Raw genomic sequence first — 23517 nt, 5'->3', positions numbered from 1 at the left:
GATTGAAGGATTATTACCCTATTAGCCTATGCAATATGACTGTCTTTTCTTGTATGACTTAGAGCATCTTTGTATTAACAATCATCTCAACCTAACATAAGCAAGACTTTTTTTTATCTTTTACGCTCATTCCCTGGGAAACCGAGAATGAGAACTCCAAGAAGAGTGAACTCGAGTTTGGCCTAAAACCACACACACTTATAGTTAGTTGGCCCTATCTAAAGTAGCTTTATTCCTAGGAAAGGCACAACCATACAATTGATAAACCATTGTAGACTCCATTTCATGCACAACTGAAGGTGTGAACAAGAGACATTACCTTCAAGATCGAGCGAAAACCTATGAAAAGCGGTAGCAGAAGGAAAAATGAAAAACGAACAATAAAAACAGAACTATTCACAATATATAAATGAAATCCGGTCCCAAGGGGATGTACAAGAACTATGATGTAAGAATATTTTAAGTCCACGACTATATATATAATTCACAGTGCTTCCAAAAATAGTTTGTCTATAAAACAGAAACCATTTCTGGAAGTCCAATGTTAGTTAAACCAAGCTGAACCAGCACTGCACATTCGTCTAGATCACAGCCAGTAAGTCCTCATGTTGGAAACATCAATATCAATCTGTATGAGAGGTGCTTAAGAATTTTAGCAAGTAATTCATAGATAAAGGCTAAAAATACTGATAGTTTATCCTATTTCAGATCAGTTAAAACAGATACCTGATCATCAAAACCTGCAGGAATCCCAAATTCAGTCCCAGAAGCATCAGCTAGATCCTCAATATCCTGTAATAGTCCAAAAGTTAACATGATAAATCTCAAACAATGTCCTAATAGTGGGGCTGTTATCACAAACCCTTTTCATAACTTTTCCCTCTGAAAAAGATATCTCATCATTGACTTAAAAGAAGGGAAGGCAAAAAGAAATACCTGCTCGTCCAGACTAAGGGCATGATTCTCCAATTGGATGGACAAGTTGTCAGTGACTGTTTGCGCAGTTCCAAGTATATCCTGTAATCAGAAAGTTAAGTTCAATGGCAATATTCAAAATTAGGTAAAACTTTCAGGTATATTGTTGAAATGAACTGATAGGAACCAGCCAAAGAAGAAGAAGAAAACTGATATTATTCAAGAACAGAAACTACAATCGTCACTGAGTGTTGATACTTTAGAAGTCTCACATTGTCTAGAGATATGGCCAAAATAGTCTTTATATGGGTCACCCTTACTTCTAAGCTAACTTTTGGGGTGAAGTTAGGCCTAACCCGCTGAGTCTGAGTAATTCAAGAACCTCACCCCCATTCTCTAATTCCAAATTACAAATGATCCCAAAGATTATATTTCTCTCTAAATCTCATATATATCATTCTCTCTCACTCTAACCAACTCTCTCAACTAACTAACTAAATTGCAAACTACCTATCATGAACGCCCCAGGTTTCACAATCATAACGTCATACAACTAAAAAACACATACCGGACTATAGATAAAAGTAAAACAATTAACATTATCCACACAGGGCAAAAGACACAAGTTCAGTATGAAATACACTAATCCAAAAACTCTGCATTCACACAATACGGCTTGGTCTCCTTTAGTTCCGTTGAATTATACAGAAAAAATAAAAAGAAATTCCAATGAAATAATTATAAACAAACAAATTGATAGAACCTGTTCATTTTTCTTCTCAGGTGTCTCTCTGGAATCCATTGGCACTGGCTTATTTTCCTCAGGGGTTCCCTGATGAATAAAAAGAATAAAAATTAGGAACCCAGCCCAATTGAACAGTGTTGGCATTAGGATCAGGGTTCAATCATGCAAACAAGGGTACTCAAAATGATTTGAACAATAATCACCATCAGCATGAGTAAATTTGAGAAATAAAAAATTGGCCTCATATGCATCAAGGAAAACAATATAGACACAAAAAACAAAGTGAGGAAGAGTTTCCATCCTCTTTTTTCGGGGTATTCTAAAGGCTCATCAGTGAAGGTTGGCCAAAAATAAAGGAGACCCAATGTCACAAGAAAATAAAAAATTAACACACTTGTATTTCCCATATCGACAAAACAGTACTAATTTGCTAAAGATAAGTCCCAAAAAATAAAATACCTCTTCAGCCTGGTCGGCACAAGAATTTTCTGGTTCTGTTGTTGAAGGCTTCATATCAGCTGAAGTATCCTGAAAATAAAGTGAATATCATTAGACTTGGAATTCAAAGCATCTTTGGTTGAGCACAGATCATACCATAGAATTTCAAATTGATGAACACTGGGAGCAGACATGTTTTATTAGAGTTTATTTATTCATTTATTCTTAGTGTAGTGCAGGAACAAAAATAAATTATCTTGGTTATCTTGTAATAGAAGGAAGTGTGAAAGCGGAAGATGAAGAAGATGTCCAATGACACTATGGAGGAAAAAGTTTAAAAAATAATACCCGTTCATTTTGTTCATAAGGAGTCTTTGCTGCTTTGCTGAGATCTCTCAGAGTTCCCTTCATAACAATAAAACATGGAAATGAAGTTCAGTAATTGGATACTAAAAAATAAGATTGCTCTAGTCCCTTCAGGAAAGACGGGAACAAAAAATTGCTGGTTTGGTAATAAACAAATCCTGAATGGCAATGACAATTCAGACATGCAAAATGAGTTTATAACCACAATACATAATATGTTGAATAGAAAAAAAAAACATTGTCATTCCTCTGGTTGAGGAGGTCCTTGAGGAAGATTGGCAGAGCGTTCCATAAACAAGATCCATTAATTTAACACAGAAACACCAACTTCAAATCATAAACAATTGAATATACACATCAATGTCAAAGATGCTATCTCTTTCCAGTTTCCTGTCATTGTAACCATCAACTATGATACAATATATGACCAGTATTTATCATGAGCTGACCTTAGAGATCCATCAACTGAGTTACACTATTAATTACCTTATTTGCCCACATAAGCCCACAGGCATTGCACAGAGATCTTGGACCAGCTGGTCCTCGACGCATAGCTGGAGTAGACTTCTCACTAGTTCCACAATGCTGGCATCTTCGTTCACTTAAAAGTGGCAGAGGTGCAACGGAACAATAACCATATTAGCACAAACATGTAAACGATTAAGAGTAAAAATTATTGCATCCTTAAGTTTCAAAGAAAACTTACATAGATTCTGGGCAAGGAGGAGTACCATTGCTAGAATCCAAGTTTCCAGCCGGAGATTTGTAATCTTCCTTCAATGATGCAAATTGTCCATTCTTACGATGCATCCTATTAGATAACCAAATAGTTTCAATCTCAAAAGCACCAGCCTATACAGTTTACAGCCAAAGGACAGGCAGAACTTATAAATTCCAAAAGTAAAGAGTTCAATTTTTTCTGAAAGCCCGGATATTTTAATCCTGTGCAACTCATGTATGACAAGCATCCCTAAACACACAATTCTAAAATACTAATTACCAATGCAGACATTAAACAACATAAATGCTAGCATGTAAGAGAAAGAAGGTATTTTTTTTTCGGGGAGGGGGGCACTCATAAAGCACAAATGCAAATAAACTATACTCTCAATCTAAAACCAGCTCATGCAACTATTTAACTTAAAAAATAACAATATGCATATTTTTAAAAAGTTCAGTCTCACAAATTTAAAAATGTTTGTTACACTAATTCATGATATAAAAAGATAAAACAAAAGTGCCAATAAAAAAAAATGTGCCACAGTACATCAAAGTGCGCAACTATTGCCACCCTACCTCTGGGCAACCTCTTTACGGCAAGTATACCGAATTTTCTTCTCAAAACATCTCTCTTTTCGTTTTTCACGAAACCTAACAAGTGATGCAAATCTTCGCGAGAGGTTTGAACTTTGGGAAGGATCATTTATTCCCTGGCGTATATGAGAAATTTAGGAACACCTAACAGTCTGTTAAGCAGCACTAGGTAATGAAAATTATCTAAAAGAGAAGAAAATTCTGAAGAAATACCTTAATTTGCGGAAAGTTTTTCTGTTGTAAAAGGCCAGAGTTGGGGGTGCTATTGGGTATGTCCTTCTGGCCCAAGAGTAATAGTACAGCCTGCACCTGTATTTCAGAAAGAAAAAAAAGGGTCAACAAACCCCAAAAATATCCAATCATTCCAAAGAAATTATGAAAAAATGCGAGTTGGAACCATTTTTTAAAAAAGAAGTAAACTTTTGATTAGGCAGCACATCCAATCCAATGGAAGAAGTTGACAGGATACAAATGACTGCTTGTAAGTATATCTCCATAGAAATCACCACAATAACATGAGTACTTAATAGAAACCTAAAAGTAGATTTATTACGGTTTTAAATTGCGGTCGCTTTTGCTGCCGCTGTGGTTGCAGACATTGCGGCGGCTGCGATGCATGTTGCGGCGTGAATTTATTTTACGCCCGCTCCATGTGTGAAAAAACTACAATTATTGTTACACCTTTTATTACAATATTGTATAGGTTTCTATTTATTTCAAAATTTTATGCCATTCTAATTAATAATTAAAATTAGATTTACCAAAAGAGTTATTCAAATAATTTAAATATTAATGATCATATTCCCTACCAAAAATTTATCCCAAAAGTTGTTTCATTCCCTCCTATTCAGATTTAAGACAACATAAATTGAAAATCCAACTATTATTCACAATTAACATTGCATAAATGTTTCCATTTTAACAAATTTTAATTAACTACACACCTCTTTACAAAGCAAAAATCATATCAGTATATTTTAAAATACAAAATCACAACCACAGAATCACAAATCACACAATCAGTCTAACGTTCCTCTGTTGTATTTAAAAAGACTAAGAATTGTTGCATAAAAAAAATCAAATGTTCCTCTCATTATCCTGTGCTCTCTATCTGTTCTCTTCACCTTCCCCAAAGACCCAAATCCAAACCCTCACTCTTCATCTTCCCCAAAGTCCCAAAGACCCAAACCCAAAACACTATATCAACAGTTAGAATCTCGACGCTTTAGATCAGGATCACCCGAAACATCATTCCGACCTCCAGAATCGCAGTCCTGACCACTGGGAAAACGGTTTTATCGCGGGGAAAAACGGTTTCATTACGGGATGAAAACGGTTCTTTTGCCGCCAAAAAGTGGTTCCGTTGCGGCCGTTAAGGGTGAATTTCAATCACACCTCAATTGCGGCGCGAAACGGATGCGACAAAAGTGCTCAAATAGGCTTCTAAGCAAAAATATGTTCAAATAAAGAGAGTTCCTTTGAGGCCTTTCACAACACTATACCAACAGTTGGTGCATAGCTAGCATTCAGATTCATAAAAAAGCCATCATTTAGTAATCTAGCAATCAGAATCAATTAAAGGATCATTTCATTCACGAAAACTGAAGGAATAACTAGCTGTCCAGGGAAGCAAGGCCAAACCTTAGAGCAGTTAGAAACCTACATTCATATCAAGTCAGGACTATTTTACACATACAGTGATAAACACTGCTATGGTAAAACCATTGCTTGGTTTGGATGTCAAACCCCATTACCAGTTACCAAATGATGAACTGAAAAATCCATATCCAAGAAACCTCATTTTTTATTTTCCTCAAAAATAAAGAAATGGGGTTTGCATATCAAATTCAAATATTTCAATTCATAACAAGATAATCACCAATTGATCGGTGGCAAAAGGGAAAAACAAAATCAACCCATGATAATGATTTGGTTTTGCAATTCAAAACACACACAGACACATGATTCAGCTCATGATGAACAACTACACAGGATGCATGAATTGATCAGAATGAAAATAAGAAAAAGAGAACCTTTTCTGGCGTAACCGCCGGGAAAACATAAACCTCGCCTTCAAATGAAATGGTGAGTTCACCGGCGCGAGGGTGGGGAGCAGAAGCATTGGATGCAGAAGCAGCAACGGTGGCCGGAGCATGTTGCCCTTCATCAGCTCCATTGGCAAAGTGGACCCCATCAACCTGCATGGGAGCCGCCGCCGCCATCATCAGCGAACCTTCCCTGTTTTGACACGGATTCAGCACCATGTCCATTTCTCAAGCATCACCCAAGAGGAATTGGAGAATGGGGGAGAAGATGAGAATGAGAATGAGAACCCTAGAGAAGAAGAAGAAGAAGAAGAATGGGTGAATGAATGAATGAATGAATAGAGATTAGAGAGAGTGAATGTGAATGTGAATGTGAATGAAGAAGGAAATAGAATAGAGATGGAAAGAAAATATTGAGTGTTGTTTCCTAGACACAACACAAGAGTCAAGGGGAAAGAGAAAGAGAGACTAGACTGTGTTTGAAGGAAAACAAACCCACCCTTGTAAGTTCAAGAATAATTTTTCAAATTTATAGTCCTTATTTTATGGATTTAATATTTTATATCCCTTTCAAGTTTTTTTTTTTTTTTGTTTTTTATATTTATGGAATTTTAATATGGGTAAATTGGATGAACTTAACTCCAGTCAATGTGACCCTGGTCAGGTGGTTTTATGAATAAAATAAAGCTTTAGTTTTTAGTCCTCATTTTATATAGGTAGATTTAGATTCTGTTTTATACTAAAAAAAGATTAAGATTGTGTTTGGCCAGCTTACTTTTCAGCTTGTAAAATAAGTAACTTATTTCATCGCTTCTTCCACCGTTACCACCACCATTCATCACTATTATCACCATCGCCTCCACCATTGTCATCGTCGCCATCACACCACCGTCTCCACTGCCACAACCTTCCACTACCACCCACCATTGTTCATCATCGTCACTGCGCCTCCATCGTCACCTCCTTTACCTCCATTATTGTTGTCACCACCTCTACCATCACTGACACTACTACTACCTTCGCTCTCTACTACCATCGTCTTATGTTTATTTTTAAATGAATAGAATGTGATGAAATTGAGAAGAATGAAAAGAAATCACAATGTACAACGTGTTTCGTTATTTTGATTGATTAAAAAATAATGAAATAGAATGGAATATGATAGAATTGAGTTCATTGTAAACTCACATTTCCCTTCTAATTTGGTGGAATGTGATATAATTAAGGCTAAAAAGCATTTTTGGCCCCTAATGTTTTAAGTTTGTGCAAATTCTGCCCCTATCTATTTTGTCGATGTTTCTACCCCTCATGTTTTCAAACAGTGCACCGTCTACCCCTCCGTGAGGGGTAGACGGTGCACTGTTTGAAAACATGAGGGGTAGACGATGCACTGTTTGAAAACATGAGGGGTAGAAACATCGACAAAAATAGAGTAGGGGCAGAATTTGCACAAACTTGAAACATCAGGGGCCAAAAGTGTTTTTTAGCCTATAATTAATAATAAGTTTTTTTTTAAGGTTTGTTTTTATACTTATAAAGTATCTTTTTATCCTCATTTCTTAAATTATCTACTAAAAATTATCATCTTAAGGGTTTTCTAGTTGTTTTAAATAATGTCAAAAAATATTTTACTAAAATAGTATTATTAAAAAATTAATTACAAAAGTAAGTTGTTTGTTCCACGTGTGCAGGTGAGTAGGATAGAGAAATGAACGATGTTCGATCTTTCGAATCACCCAACCACCACTTAGTGCACAAATAGCGGAGCAACGATGCTACGAAAAATGGGAGCAAATAACGGAGTAACGGTGTTGCTAGGTTAGGCTACGTCAGTCAATCATTGAATGATGCTAGCTCCACGAGCGTCATTCAAAGCATTGGTCCCCCAAGCACCACTCGCTCATGTCATATGTTGGGGGAGCACGACGCAAGGACTTGTCAATAACGCTCTACCTCGCAACACAAATCTCTTCATAATGCACCATCTCAGCTCTATATAAACCCACTGATGCTGAAGGTTTATACACAATAGAGTCTTTTACCATCCTCTCTCTACGTTGGGTCTATGAGTGATTGTGAAATTTTTTATTTTGATCAAATAATCTTCTACAACGAGTCACATAATTGTTTTTTTTTACTAAAATGACAACATTTGGTGTCAATGAAGGGTTGACATTTGAAGGCGAAAAGAACTAAACCGCCCATTAGCAAGCAGCTCCCACAAAAACTAAACCCAAGAAGTCATGGTCCTTCCATCTTCAGACCCAATGGCTAGAGATATGGCTAATGAAGTGTTTATAAGTGGGTGGACAATCTTCAACTCTTGAGATAACATTTGGGTTGAGTTAAGTTTCCCAGATTCTAATATGGTATCAAATCCTGGTTCTAGATCCATTGTTGGATCACCAGGATTGCTCTTTGATGATATCTCATGATGGACAGGGATATGAGCATGATCCAGATCGCTCTGGCGATATCCCATGATGGAGAGAGATATGAGCATGATCATTGACCTTCACGTTCCATATGTACTTGGAGTGAGGGGGTGTTAAGTCTCACATTGAGTAGAGAAATGATTACTAAACTATTTATAAGTGGGTTGAGTTAGATCTTTCAAATTTTAATAAATGATAATTTTTTTTCATCTTGAAAAAATGTTAAAAAAAAGACATAACTTAATTGCACTTCTCACTTAATGTGAATGTGTAAATTAGGTCCCTAAACTTTTAAAATCTCAACTTTGGTCCTACATGTGGAACTTCTGTCCAATTTCTAACATTTCTTGAATTTTCCAGAGCCATTCATTTTCATCTTCTTCAACTACTCTTTCGTCATCTTGTTCATATTAGTAACCTCCCACCTTCAAATTCACTCACACAAAACCTTCAAATTCATGATTTAAGCAAAAGCTCAGCTATTTAAATAATGACGAGCAAAAAACAAGGTACATTGAACAAACGATGAACAAAAAACGTGATAGCAAAAGAAAACAAAATGCATGGGGAAAACTTTGGTGTCACAAAATTTTCCATCCATGACACCTCATTTATGCCTATGTCACAAGAGTTCTTGTCCCGCACGTCAATGACATTCACCACAAAAACATAAAGTTGAGAGAAAAAATACCTCGGAAAACGCAAAAAAGTTGCTCACTTTGTTTATGTGAAAAATGAAAAATCTGAGTGGAAAGCAACTAAGCAAGCTTACATGAACAGATTCATCACCTGAGCGGAAGAGAAACGTTCCTGACAGAATCAAAGCCAAACACAGTTTAATTACTTCCCCTTCCGTCATCAGTTTCGGCCCCTCACTCTTGAAAATGCATATGATCAATTTAGATGATTATATTCAGGAACTAAATATAATTTAGATTTAATACATATATTTTGTTGTATCGTTCTGTTTTAACATTGGACAAATCAAACTTTGTTCATTTTGAAACAATAAGGTTGTCTAATTTATTAAATATAATTTTTTATAGTACTAGTTCTGTAATATATTATGACAATTTATATTTACTTGACACAATTGCATCTTATCTATAAACACTGCATGCGTTTTTACGTGATATTGAGCTCAAGGTAATTGAGAAAACATTTATAGTTATAATGGCATAAGCGATTTTATCACATTTCTAAACCAATATTTGAAAGGCTTATATATGAAGATATTATGAATGATATAGACTTTGCGTAATTTAATTTTTATATTGTTTGTAACTTTGTATCATAAGTAAACAAACTATATAAAGTCACTAAAAGTATGTTTCTATGAGTCTGTACTAACATTCATGGACCATTTTCTAAAGCTTCAAGGAGTGCTGAACAATACCTTGTAATTGTATAGACGATTATTATGAATATGATTATCTATATGGGACTTCTTAAAGGGATGATAAGAAATATGGTAATCTATTGTAACTCGTCGAAGTCATTGTGGAGAGAAATACTAAGACGATAAGCAACGGCTAAAACACCTTATGGACTATGAGCCTAGCGAAAGCCTATATTAAGCATTTTTATGTTTGTGGATGTCCAGCTGAAGCAAGACCTGATAAGTATTAGGAAAAGAAGTTGGATTCCAAGTTAGTTAATAATTACTTTATTGGTTATTCTGAGCATTCAAGAGGTTATAAGTTTTATGATCCCACATTAAGAATATATTTGAGACGAAAACTGTGTGATTCTGAGAAGATGTTGAGTTTGTGGGAGAAATAACATTAGATATATTACTTTTAAGGAAGAATTGATTTTGATTATGTAAACACGAGAAATGTTAACAACATACTTTAACATGATTGATTTAATTCTTAAAAAACTAACACATTTTTTAATCAGTAAGAAAAATATGTTGACTATTATATAAATAATATAAAGTATTTGTGTTCAAAAGAATGTGTTGATAGCCCTATTACCATCAACATAATTGGGTAAGTCTGCGTATGTCCCTAAACTATTACTTTTGATGAGGATCTTCTTAATTCAGATCCCTTAATCTTTCTCAATTCATGATCTGAACCATTGATTTTAGATCGAACGGTTTTCAAAATATTGGCACTTAAATAATTGGCTTAAATCACAAGATAGAATTTAAACCATATGAATTTTTGAACCGTTAGATTTAAAATCAACCGTTAAGATTTTGAATTGAGAAAGATTGAAAGAGATTTGGATTAAGAGGATACAAAATTCTAATGTTCCTCCTTTGGGGAACAAAAGATGATAACATTGACTTCGATTAAAAAGAAATATGGTAAGTCTAAGATAACAACGTATGATTTAGAATGTCTTTGTATAATAAATAAATTGTCTTTACTATCCCTTAAGCAGTAAGGACCGTTTTCTTATGATTAGTTACTACATGACTTTATCAAAGTGAAAGCTACAGCTCCAAATATAAAACGCTTTCACGCTGAATAGAAACTTCACCGAAGGAATATTATTTTTTTCTTTTGGTGGTCCAATTCTGAGGAGAAGAAGATATTGCAGCCATGAATGTAGAGGAAGAGGTTCAGCGGCTCAAGGAAGAGATCACCAGGCTTGGCAGTGTCCAAACAGATGGTTCTTACAAGGTGTGTAGCAAAATGACTCATCTTTCAATGTTGCTTTGGATCTATATATATTTATGGAATTTCATGCTCACAATTTCTTCACCCTCTATCTATCTAGATCATGATATTGATATATAAGTACAAATACATGGTGTTTGCTAAATGTGATAATTCTCTTATTATAGATCTATAGATCATGATATCAGTTATCAGATCTTGGACCAATCACAAACTTGGATCTTTATTTTATTTTATCTTTATATTCAGCTCTGGTCTAAGCCTATCTCCTAAGCCTTGGAATAAAAACAGAGGGTAGGATAATTGAGTTTTGGTTATGTCAACTTCATAAATTTGCCATGATGTTAAAAGGTAGAACCAAGAAGATTCCATGCAAAAACTGGGATTTAAACCGGCTGGGCTTAAATTTGAATGGATGGAATAGAAAGAATGGAAGGATCCATGTGGATCATCTCATGTTAAAAGTGAAATTTTCATATGACATTACTATATTGAAATTTATGTAAATCTCTACATATATATCAAATAGTCAGGAAATGAACACCAACGAATGTGTTATTCTAATTGTAGACAAGCTAAATCCTGTAAGGATGAAGACAAGTTCAAATCTCGACAAAGTTATTTGTTGGGAGGAACACTCATCCAAAACAACAAAAAAAGTCTGGAAATGAACATATATAAAGAGAGATGAGTGTATATGATAATGATAATGTTATCTGACATGAGAGATCTTTAATAATAAGGAATGGAGAGGGAATATACTACTCAGATTTTCCTCAAATGTGAGTAAAAGCCCCTAATGTTGCCGGCTAGTAATATGTACCAAAATCTGCTATACTGATGAAATATCCTAAGAAGCATTTCTGCAAAGACATGTGGATAATTACTAGATGAATATTGATCTTCTGGTGAACTTGTTTAGCTGATCTTGTACACCAAAATGTATAGCACTTCATTTTAACAAAATGCCTTGTACTGTGAAGGTTACATTCGGAACACTATTTCATGATGATCGATGCGCAAACATATTTGAAGCACTTGTTGGGACACTAAGAGCAGCTAAAAAGAGGAAAATAGTGGCATACGATGGTGAGCTACTTCTGCAAGGAGTCCATGATAATGTGGAAATCACTCTTAATCCTTCACCTGCCGCCCCCGCCGCAGCTGTCAACTGATACAAATTCTGAATGGGCTACAGTATCCTTTGCTGCTTGAATCACCAATTTGCTTTTTGTGGCTGGTATGATACTATTTTATGTGATTGTTGATATGTCCTGTGTGGAGATTATATGTATGTCCTCATATTAACATTTGGTTTGAGGTACGTGTTTAAATATGTTGCAAAATGCAAAACCAACACCTATAGGTGTTGTTTCTTTATGCAGATTGTCTCATTTCCCTTGTTTTGGAGGATAAATAATTACCAGTATTTCTATCCCCTTACAAGGCAGCCCCATAACCATTGAAAATGATGCATCAACTTGATGGCTTTTACTGATAACAGATAGAGCCTCATTACCAGATGCAAACAATCAAACTAATTCAGTGGTTCACAGTGTTGTTAATCACGGATCGCAGAAAATAACGGAAAGCCAAAACTCCACTATTTCAACCTCTCATAGCAAAAAATAGCAGCGAGCCCTCAGAGCACTACACTATAGCGCTGCTATAACCGCTATTTGACAACATTGGTTTCGCATATGCTCATCAAGGAAAAATGAATGTGAGGTACTTAAAGCGACCACATCATTAATTGAGTTAAGACATGACATTCTTAACAAGTTAATATTTCCAAGTGCGTGTTCGGAAACCCTTCTACAATTGATTTATGGACCTAGAATTAATTATAGGCAGAAGCACCTGTGAGTAGCTTATGCGATTAATTGATTCTGAAGGAAAAAGCTGATCCAAACATGCTATAAAAGAAGCAAACTTTATTCATTGAAACAATTTGCTTTATTGAATTGGTTTAGCAAGAGATTAATGGCATGGAAAAATAAAAGGCCTGTACACTTTCAGGTGAGGTCAAAAAGGATAATCTAAAGAAAAAAGATTATCAGATACATAAGTACAAAGGAAAACAAGATGAAAATTTATGTCATTAGTGAAGAAGTATAGTCATGATCCGTTGAGAATAAATGCTTGGAGAAGGCTCTGGGCTGCTTGAGTTTCATCAGGTGTGCCGGATATAACAATAGCCCTGGTGCTTGCCCCAGGAAGAGGTTCATGAACGGTAACCTTAGCACCAGATATCTGATAACAAGAACAGATTAAGTTAAAAAGGGTTATGAAGTGTCTTTCACAATACGTTTGTAACCAATCCCTGTGCTTTTGTTAATAACAATGCTGCATGTCCGAACAAAAATTAAGATTAGTACCTGTTTCAATCGATCTAGGTTGCCACCATCTTCTCCGTAAACAGAGTCAATGATATCATTGGAAACCATAATCTCCACGGTTGTATTAGTCACAATGGCAGTTTTACTCACAATGGCGGTTTTACTCCCACTGCAGACGGAAAAAGAGTACAATAAGAATTTGACAGTTTGTGACATGTTATATACGCTCACATGACTATTTCCATTTAAGCAAAAGGGTAAATTGAGTTTGCATATCATCAACCTGACAAGCTCTAGGTCACCGTTTTGAGGAGTCAATCCCCTGCCAACATCATTGCTGCCTCTAGAATTTATCGCGCCCGCTGACTGCAATAAAGTTTAATCATTAAAAAAAAGGAAAATTTGGAAAGGAAAACCAGCCAACAGAGACAAAAGCGATATACCTTTGGTGTCCATGACCATGGTGAAGAAGGATGATTTGAATTTTGAGAAAGTGAAAGATGATCCATACTTTGAGACAAGGATCTGAGACTGTGAGAGGAAAGGCTCTTTGATCCACCGTTGTTTTGTGTGCTGACAAAAAGATTATCTCGCAGTCTGCCAGTAGCATTATATAATGCATCTTGAACATTTAAGAACTGTCCTGATATCTAAGGAGAAAAGAAAAATAAAGACAGTATTACACGTCTATGAGATATGAAGAATGAACAGCGCCGACTCTAGAATAAAAGTCTTACTCAGTATAAAAGAGCGAAATATGGCTAATATTTCAATTATCAGAAGGGAACATGTATTGTTTGAGGGATGAACAAATTACATTTTTAGACATACGACTACAAGTACAAAAATATACTGAAAATTAAGCAAGGAATCTAAAAACTTCTTTCCGTAACAGCAAACCTGATAAGCAGTATATATTCATCAGAAAAAGCCAGAGATGGCTTCAAGCTTGTGCAGGAGGTGTCAGTCAAAAACAATATTATTCTAGATTATAGAAAACAGACACTGGCTCAAACATATCTTATTGAAGAGTATCTCTAACTAGCAAGACCAATTTCATTCTCCAGGCAGTAGCCTGCCGACATTGTTGCGCATTTACTCTCAAGGCACACTGTTATTTTCCATTTCCCCTTACCCCAATCCGAGTTGAAAGAGAGAAAATCAAGAAATAATCAAAAATGGGACTAAATTCATACACACAGGAAAAACAAATATGTTTTTTAGAACATACCATGATGAGAGATGAGTCATTAATCACCTTATGATTTCAAGTATAACATGATAAAAAGGTTGAGAGTTTTTATAGAAAAGAGAAATGGTGTAGCTGGCACCACTAAGGTAGCACAAATGCACAAAAAACGAGTAAGGGTGAAAAGGTTTCTTCCACTTGCAGCAGACACAAAATAATTAGTTGCTAAAAAAATCCTGAGTATATTTTGATTGTTAGCTAAATAACAAATCATCTCCATACCTGTACCAATTGATCATTATCTGTTGTACACTTTGGAAACTGGTTGTTCGCAATTACTCTTATCATAGTCCCTGTGGCCTTCCGCATTTCTGAGACTATTGCTCCCCCTTTCCCTATTAAACAACCTACTTGGTTGGATTGTATTACAAGTCGAGCAGTAACAGATGACTCCTTTTTGGATCCAAAGTCTACCCCCCTGTCAAAACCAGCCTCAACAGACCTAGAGAAAACAAGCACAACAGCCTTCTGTGCTGGAGAGGGATACCTTGATTCAGGATTCTGCCGAAAAAGAAGCCACCATTAAAAGAAAAATAAATCGGAACAATACTGATAATTATGCACATAAAAGAACATTAAGACCCAGAACAGAAGTCAAAGCAAAAATAGTATATTCAACAAACCTCTAAAGCAGTAATAGTAATTAATCGATCCTCACACTCAACTACTGGGGGAGCAATACTTATATTAGCCCCTGTTTCATTCTGAAGAGCTCGTATAGTACTACCACCCTTTCCAATTACAGCACCAACTCTATCATTTGAACAAAGAATTCTAAAGGTAACTTCCTTCTGAAGTGCTCTTGGATCAAGGGCCGAGACTCTGTTGACTTCAGCTGACAATGAGTTAACTCCATAGGCATTGCCATTATACCTACTCGATAAATCAGGCAAAGTAGAGCTCTTCTGCTGTCTGTGATCTATGTGCTTATCTGTGCAAGTTTCTGTTGGAACATCAAAAGTTCCATGCTGAAACCCTTCATAAGGTCTGCTTGCCGTCGTCTTCGTTCTATCAAATGGAAGACATTCTTCAATCCGGCTAGCAACAGCCACAAGGGCCTTCTTCACAGATGACACCTTACCTTGTATCTGACAATAAAGATCTTATCTCAGCATAAAAAGAAAAAATACAAATAGATAGCATATATAAATTGAAGTGCATTTACAGTATGTCTATAGATAAATTAAAAAAATCAATGCTTTATCTATTCAACCAATACATCAAATCCAAAACCAATGCATTCCGATACTGTCTATCCCCTTTGCTTGTAGCTGACAATAAAGATCTTTTCTCAGAATAAATGAAAATGGAAAATCATACATAAATTGAAGTGCATTTACTGTGTCTATAGATAAACTGGAAAATCAGTGCTTTATCATCCAACCAATACATCCAATCCAAAACCAATGATGTTTTGCCAAAGCCTAATAATGACTACATTGCATTCTGATACTATCTATCACCTTTGATTGTATGACAATAAAGATCTTCTCTCAGAATAAAAAGAAAAAATGAAGATGGATAGCATACATAAATTGAAGTGCATTTACTGTATGTCTATAGCTCAATTGGAAAATCCATTCTTTACCTATTCAACCCATACATCCAATCCAAATGATGTTTCGCCAACCCCTGATAAGTGATAACTACAATGCAAACTGAAACTATCACCTTACCTTGAATCTGACAAAAAAAATCTTCTCTCGGCATACAAAGAAAAAATCAATATAGACAGCATAGATAAATTGAGGCCCATTTACTGTATTTCCATACATAAATTGAAAATCAATGCTTTATCTATTCAACCAACTTATCAAATCCAAAACCAATGATGTTTTACCCAGGCCTGTTAATAGCGCGCTATAGCATATAGCGCCCTGGAAGTTCACCGCTATTAGCCACTATAGCACCACAATAGCTCTCGAAATAGCGTTTTTGGGCTTGCCACTACGCTACGCTATCCGCCATTAACAACCCTAATGACTACTATCACTACCTAATGCATTGTGCAAGAAAACATAGATAAGAGCAAAGGGAACAAGAGTGAAATACCTCAATGATTTCATCTGAGGGTTTAGTACCAGCAGGCAACTTGTCACTGAAAACCCTAATCTTACAACCAGTCTCCGCCCTAATCTTCTCCACCACCTTCCCTCCCTTGCCGATGACGGCGCCGACCTGGGCAGGGTCCGACAGCAGCCGGCAGCAAACCACCCTATCCAGGACGTCAAACTCGTCAGCCTCGGCGGCGACATCAAGCACCTTCTCAAAGACCCGGAGCAGCGCCTCGCCGCCGTCGAGCTTGGAGATGATACGGATGACCCGGTCGGGGGAATCGGGCGGGGCGTCGTCAATTCGGATTCTGGCCGCCGTGGCTTGCTGGAGGGACTTGATGACGACGCCGGCTTTTCCGATGAGGCTGCCGACGCGTGAAGCGTGGCAGAGCAGGCGGAAGGTGACCTGGGTTGGCCCGTTGGAGGGTCCGTTAAAGTGGGTCGGGTCGGCCATCCAAGTAGGAGGGAGTGTAGTAAGGTTTCTTTGGTTTCTTGGTGGAGAAGAGGGGAAATTGCTTTTAACCACAAAATATATAATTATTATATACTCCCTCCGGTCCTATTTATAAGCAACAAAAAAAAAAATTCACATAGTTTAAGAAATGTAGTAAAACTAGATAAAATGCATTAAATTTGTCTTGAATCAAAATAAACTTCCAAAATTACCCTTTGTTATTCATGTTGGAAAGTGGGAAAGAGAGAGAATAATTAATGAGACACATTTTACAAGTTAGAATTAATAAGGGCATCATTGGAAAAAAATAATTAATATAGTTCAAACTTTCATTTAGTTCTTATAAAAAGGACCAAGATTTTTCTTCTCTTTCATGCTTATAAATAGGACCGGAGGGAGTATAATACATTTATATATATATATATATATGTATATTATTTGCTTGGTCCATTTATTCTGTTTATTATTTAATGAAAATGCACTTTTTATACCAAATGGATGTCAAATGACAGTAATAAAAATTAGCTGTTTGAACATTTAGGTTAAGAGTTGAGTTCGTTCGATTCTTAAACGTCTTATGACTTGAAAGATTTTTTAACTTTCGTGTAAAAAAAGTAACTACAGAGCTTCAGGAGATATTTGAAGAATCTCATCATCTTGTGCATAGTTTTTTTTTTGGCCAAACAAGGTTATGCTCTTGTGCTAACAAGTCATGTGGGATGACAACATGGTCATATTTGTGAAAGCTACTTATATGGTTGGACCTTATGTGTTATGCGTGTATACTTTTATTTTAAATAAGGTCTTTAAAAGGTTTTTGGAAGGTTTTGCAAACTTGATTAAGGTTGTTTTAAATATAATTCAAGTCCCTTCATTTTGTTAGTCAAGATATTTTAAGTTAAGGGATAAGTAGGGCACACTTGATATTTGTCACGGTTCATTCAACAACTAGGATTACCTCCAATCCCCAAAGTAGCTTTGAGATTTCTTCACTATTTTCTCAAAGATACAAATATTCTACCCTTTCACTTTAGGCTTACAACTAAGTAGTGACACAATCTCTTCAAGATAAAAACAAATAAGTTTTTGTGATGAGTTAAATTCTTCAAATCTAAACTAGTCTTTGGCTTTCAAACTCAATAAATGAGAATGAAATTAAAAACTTAGCACAAAGAATGCTATTACAAGATTCATAGTATAAAATGTATAAGTATTAAATTTAGGAAAGTTCTGCAATAGATGGAAGAATGAAATAGTTGAATGGTTTGTTTAGATATCTACAATGTCTAACCTCTTCATTGAATTCTGAATCTTCTTATATAACAAAGGGAATAAGTGAACAATCCCTCTTTGAATATAGACATTGTCTAATGACATTCAATGCATGACTATTCTTGTACTTTTCTAGTACAACTAACTTCTTTCTAATACTAACATGCGATTTAATTTCCTTTTAACACTTCATCATTCCTTAAAAGTAGTTTTATTGTTTGGAATGTAACATTGTTTAAAACCTTTAGACAATATATAGAAACTTTCTCCTCAGCATGCCACTGACGCCCGACTCGAAAGTCTAAAGGTGTTTTCTCTCTATTCTACCATTTTTGTGAAAAAAAACATATAGAAGCTTTTTCTTTATAAAGTGTTGATACAAGGTTGATCTTGTTTCTTTTAAAGAACCACATAAGCTTCTCTTGAATATAATATTTCATCTCCACATAAGGTAGACCTTGATTCTTTAATGAAGCAGCTAAGATTCCTATGATGATAATGTTATTTCTTCATAGAAGCTAGACCTCTTAATTATCTTTTATGAAATTCAGAACGTTAACCATTCGTATTTGATAATCTCTTCTTCTGAAGGATGATGACGTTTCAATATGTTAATCTCTTCTTCTGAAGGATGATGACGTTTCAATGTGTCCATCATAAGTTTTTTTTTATATTTAAATATGGCCATTTAAACCATCAAAATATTGTGTCTTAATAAAGTTGTTTAAAAATGGACGAACGTGGCCTTTAGAATGTTGACCTAGTCTTATAGAACATTGTACTTCCCATAGAAGATTCAATCTGCATACTTACCAAACAGAACGCATACTTCCAAAGAGTAACATGATTAACATCCAAAGATTAATAAACATAATCATGTTTTCACCATATTTTGATGTTTAGAAAGAGTGATCAATTGCCTTCATAGAACAACAAACATAAATAGATTATGTGCATGTTTGGATACACAGTGGAAAACTACGGTGAAATCAAAATCACGCTGGACAACCCCAAAAACTACAAAAAGTTACTTCTGTTCACCATGATTTTGGCTCATTGTGGTTTTCTACCGTGTATCCGAATATGCATATATCACATTGTTTTGTAAGCAGTGTAAATAATCATCTTCCCAAAAAACAACAGAGACAAGAAAAGGAAAAATATAGACCAAAAATATATATCAACAAATTAGTTAGACACAGTGATGACTGAACAGTCAAATTTGTATGCTACATCATCAAACCTCATAACCCGGATTCACTTTTTGTTGTACATCTCCATAACTTTCCAACTCTTCCATGTCTTCCAAACTCCCTAGAAAGAGAGGAAGTCTTTGGTGCAGTTTAACTGGTTGAAGGGAAAGAATCCTATTTTTGCCATCAGATCCTCTTCCCCCAGCCTGCTCTACAAGGAAACTAAGAGGGTTTGCTTCATAAACAAGACGAAGATGGTCCCTTGGATTCATTGCCACACCTCCATACATCAAAGTTCTGTGGAGATCAGCCACCAGAGAACATATATACCTGGCAGAGTACTTCTTGGGGTATCTACCTTTTCCTTGTCTCACAGTGTCTATGTATTGCCTCAAACCTTCAGGCCAGTCAAAATATCGCGCATCGTTTACAGAATAAATTTGCCCTGAACAATAAGAAAGCTGTCACAAACATAAACTAGGATTGTGTTTGGTTTCCCTCCCCAGAATCAATTGTGGCAGTGTAAAATCAATTCTGGATAAAAAATATTGATGTTTGAGAGTCATTTTGGAGAATTGATTTCAAACAATTCTAGTAGAAGAGTAGCTTCTGCATCGAACTTAATCAATTGTGAGATTTTACAACTGATTTTACAACATTACTCAACAGATATCACTTTTTCATAAATGTATCCAAACATATATCACTTCACTTTCAACTCGCTTTTACTATAATCAATTTTACCAAAATCAATTGTGAGTTTGTGACAAAGGTTAATCCAAACACGCACTGAAGTTATATACATTAACTTTCACATAGAAGTAAGATATCAATGACTATAGCCAACTAATGAAAATCATTCCACTGTATGGTGTTTCCAAATTCCAACCTTAGTTATATAACAGAAGATAAGAGTTAAAGTGAACCAAATTAGTGTGTTCAATATTAGATTTGGAACATTTGAATATTGTAATGTGTATGGAATATGTAAACTGAATTTACCACGGGGAGGAATTTTAATGCTCGGATTTGTGAGAATGAAGTCTCCTGTTGAATGATCGAGAGTGAATGCCTGTGTCCCAGAACCAAAGCTGACGCAGAGTATAGTTGCAGATGAATAGAGAACATAGCCAGCTGCAATCAGCTTACTTCCACTCTGGAGTGAATTCAGCTGAGCCTTCTCCTCTGTGGGTAGATTGTCTAATTCCTCAAGGCGATTATAAATACCGAAAATCGTCCCGGTTGGAATGGATGCATCAATATTTCGAGAGCCATCTAGTGGATCTGTTACGACCACATATGGACCATCATCAATTATCCAAGTTGGTGCATCATTTTCTTCAGAAGCCATGACTGCAACTTTTCCAGATTTTTTGAGGGATGACAAGATGATTTCATTCTGCGATGATGAATGGTGGGGAGTATTGATTAATCAGTCACTCTTTTTCTCTAATAAGTTTGGGGTCTATTTGATAAAGGGAATTACATAGCCTATAACCAGAAATAATGGCAAGAAAAAAATTAACGCAGTCAATAGACTCAACACTCAAGACTAATAGCATTTTTGGACCAGTTTCTCTTTTTCATAATCAATTCTAACACCTAGATACTACTCACTACTGCATTCAAAATTGAGACTAATTCTGATATTGTGAGTCTGTGACAACGTACAACAATTCATCTGAAGCTGCTTGTCACAGACTCACAACGACATTGCAAGTTTTATCTCCTGCAAGACTTAAGCACACTAGTTAAGGGGATAACCAGCTTGAACACACTATAGGTTGCAATACCAATTGAAACAGAGTTTTTAAAGGATTTAACTAGATATGACAAAAAGAAAGGTTGTTTCCCGTAACTGTTTCTTGTATTGGTTTTTAGTTGCTATTCTTATGATGATCTACAATTTAGTTTAGATACATGAGCTAAATTATAGTAACTCCTCAAGACGTTTAACTAATACATGGCAATAGGCATGAAACGAAACAATGCAATTGTGAGTTGAAGTCCCACATTGGTTAAGAATGGGTGAAGTGAGACTTTATAAAAACTGTGACCCAGGCATAACATTGGTGGTTGCACATATGATGTCTATCCAAACTTAAAATGTGGATAGTCATCTTATGTGCAATAAGCACAAGGCTCATCACACACCTAACGAAGATAATAAAATGGAACAGTGTGCAACAATTTTAGCAATCTCTTAGAGAGGGAACATACCGAGACAATATCAAGAGGCTTAGGAGCATCCCTACCAGAAGAACCACCACCGCCCCCAGCACCAACACCCGTTTGCTTCCCAATGCTGCAACTGAAAGGAGAAGCTACAATAGCTGCAATTCTCTTGCAAGCATACTGTATGTGATCAAGCAACACCACCAAATCATCTTTCAAATCAATTCCTTCCTTACCCAGATACTCAATCAATGTGACAACTCCATCACCATCATCACCATCACCTCCTGCTGATGAAGAAGAACCACCCAAGGCTCTCAGTGGCCTCATCTTAGCAGACCCAGAAATGGAAGCCAGTCTTGGTGTGCAGTAAGGGGTGGTCAATGGAGTTTTTGATTGGAATGTTTGGAACTTTGGATGGAAGGGGACAAGTTGATAGAAGGGTGATGCTGCAGCTGAGTGCATGCTGTGAGAAGTGATCTGGTTTTTGATCAAAATGTTTTCATTTGAGGCATTTCCAGTGGTGGAGATTATGCTACCACTATCATTTTGATTTTCTTTTCTATTTATTTTGAACTTCAAATTTTTGGCAATGGATTTAAATTAAAATAAATTATGACAATTTTTAGAAAAATAGACACTGATCATATAAACTTATAGAAAATAGGCTAGAAAATAATTAAAGATCTAAACTAAAAAATTAAGACTAATAAAACTAAATATATTCTACATTATAAAAATAAGAAATTAAACTTTTTACGTTTCGAACAGCAACTAAAGGACTTGTATATTTTATTGTCTTGGTCAAGATATTCTCATAGCTGATAATTTTATCGCTCCACATCAGCGGATTAAGTGTAAGACTTCAGTAATGAGTTTTTTTCCATTCGTAAGAGTTGAAAATTGAATGTCCAACCCCTTTCTTAAAGGACGACTGGACGAATCACTAAATCAACTCACTTAATTTCGAAGACTTGTGTATTTTAGATAAAGCATTTGTTATACCAAAAATATTTCTTTCTAATACAATTCGGGGTAACTTATAGGGTCAAACTACACACTAGATCTGGCACCATGCAAGATCAATAATGACCTGTAATAGTGGGTATAGGTGATTGGTTGTAAAAAGAAAGATTACAAAAATACCCTTTATACTTCTCACAGCCACCCTCTTCCTCTGGTTCCCTCAAGTCCATCAATCATCTGTCAACGCCACGCTGAAATCCGGACGCCACTGTGTCGGAACTCACTATAAAAACCACCCACCATATTTCTCTACGTGGAGATTTGGTAAACAATGACGAAACCAGAGATTTTAAGTCGTGGACAATATTACTTTTGGTTGAGAAGGATCGTTTCATATTTATCCCTAGAAACCAACACTCACTCACTTTAACACTCTTTTATTTATAGAAATCAACAGCCCCGAAAACCTCTTCCACCCAACTCGATCTTCTACCCATTTCCCTTTCACTCAACGTCTATCATCACCACACCAACCTCCATCCTTTTTCTTCTATAGATGACCCATAGCAACCTCACTCCGTCAGGAACCCCATCATGCCAAGGCAGCCATATATAGTGCCAAGCCACAAACCTAGACCTCACACCACCGTGGGCTACTCCCTCAACCCAACTTAAACTCTAAACCCCTAGATATCAACATCAAAGTAACATACTCATTAACTGAGTTTCTTAAACATATATTTCATAGTTTGATTCTTAGGAGAACAATTTGATGGGATATGTCTATCTATTTAATGTGATTTTTGAGTCTCAAAAAAATTAATCTCATAATTACCAACTATGCGATACCTTCCGAAACCAAAACATACGAGTGATCATCAAATTAATATATCCTATTATTGAACAATTGGATGGATGAAGTTC

The 23517-nt window shown here is 35.8% G+C and overlaps 4 protein-coding genes across 4 annotated transcripts; 1 reads left to right on the top strand and 3 right to left on the bottom strand.

Moving 5' to 3' along the window:
* Nucleotides 1–383: 383 nt before the first annotated feature.
* On the bottom strand, nt 384–6450 carry LOC130715972 (GATA transcription factor 24-like). Its single transcript, XM_057566141.1, has 11 exons — nt 5812–6450; nt 3992–4087; nt 3761–3894; nt 3171–3275; nt 2951–3065; nt 2447–2503; nt 2120–2188; nt 1679–1747; nt 937–1017; nt 727–792; nt 384–628 (listed from the first exon to the last, which is right to left on the bottom strand). The coding sequence occupies exons 1-11, from the start codon at nt 6046–6048 to the stop codon at nt 587–589; spliced, it is 1071 nt and encodes a 356-aa protein (XP_057422124.1). The 5' UTR covers nt 6049–6450; the 3' UTR covers nt 384–586.
* A 4279-nt stretch (nt 6451–10729) lies between these two features.
* Nucleotides 10730–12271, top strand: LOC130711317 (costars family protein). Its single transcript, XM_057560875.1, has 2 exons — nt 10730–10894; nt 11875–12271. Exons 1-2 carry the CDS (start codon nt 10814–10816, stop codon nt 12064–12066), a joined length of 273 nt encoding a protein of 90 aa, XP_057416858.1. The 5' UTR covers nt 10730–10813; the 3' UTR covers nt 12067–12271.
* A 539-nt stretch (nt 12272–12810) lies between these two features.
* Nucleotides 12811–17062, bottom strand: LOC130712160 (KH domain-containing protein HEN4; the record flags this gene model as incomplete). The annotated part of the gene is made up of 7 exons (XM_057561998.1): nt 12811–13144; nt 13270–13399; nt 13514–13596; nt 13674–13880; nt 14702–14980; nt 15103–15567; nt 16532–17062. Coding segments are annotated over 7 exons (1830 nt in total), but the record flags the coding sequence as incomplete, so codon positions are not given.
* A 2360-nt stretch (nt 17063–19422) lies between these two features.
* On the bottom strand, nt 19423–22180 carry LOC130715399 (fructose-1,6-bisphosphatase, chloroplastic). The gene is made up of 3 exons (XM_057565498.1): nt 21673–22180; nt 20455–20851; nt 19423–19897 (listed from the first exon to the last, which is right to left on the bottom strand). The coding sequence occupies exons 1-3, from the start codon at nt 22090–22092 to the stop codon at nt 19497–19499; spliced, it is 1218 nt and encodes a 405-aa protein (XP_057421481.1). The 5' UTR covers nt 22093–22180; the 3' UTR covers nt 19423–19496.
* Between the last annotated feature and the right edge of the window lie 1337 nt (nt 22181–23517).

The sequence above is a fragment of the Lotus japonicus genome, chromosome 4 (assembly GCF_012489685.1).
Source record: "Lotus japonicus ecotype B-129 chromosome 4, LjGifu_v1.2".
Taxonomy (NCBI): domain Eukaryota; kingdom Viridiplantae; phylum Streptophyta; class Magnoliopsida; order Fabales; family Fabaceae; genus Lotus; species Lotus japonicus.
This window is presented reverse-complemented; position numbering and strand designations above follow the sequence as displayed.

Bases quoted from the DNA above. Each gene is read 5' to 3' on its own strand.
- LOC130715972 (XM_057566141.1), bottom strand. From the start codon at position 6,048: ATGGACATGGTGCTGAATCCGTGTCAAAACAGGGAAGGTTCGCTGATG. The intron at 3,895-3,991 runs GTATTTCTTCAG...CATATACGCCAG, and splicing joins AAAACTTTCCGCAAATTAAG to GGAATAAATGATCCTTCCCA. The intron at 1,018-1,678 runs GTTCTATCAATT...TTCTGATTACAG, and splicing joins CTGAGAAGAAAAATGAACAG to GATATACTTGGAACTGCGCA.
- LOC130711317 (XM_057560875.1), top strand. From the start codon at position 10,814: ATGAATGTAGAGGAAGAGGTTCAGCGGCTCAAGGAAGAGATCACCAGG. The intron at 10,895-11,874 runs GTGTGTAGCAAA...TGTACTGTGAAG, and splicing joins AAACAGATGGTTCTTACAAG to GTTACATTCGGAACACTATT.
- LOC130715399 (XM_057565498.1), bottom strand. From the start codon at position 22,092: ATGCACTCAGCTGCAGCATCACCCTTCTATCAACTTGTCCCCTTCCAT. The intron at 20,852-21,672 runs GTATGTTCCCTC...TCATCATCGCAG, and splicing joins AGCCTCTTGATATTGTCTCG to AATGAAATCATCTTGTCATC. The intron at 19,898-20,454 runs GTAAATTCAGTT...CTTATTGTTCAG, and splicing joins CATTAAAATTCCTCCCCGTG to GGCAAATTTATTCTGTAAAC.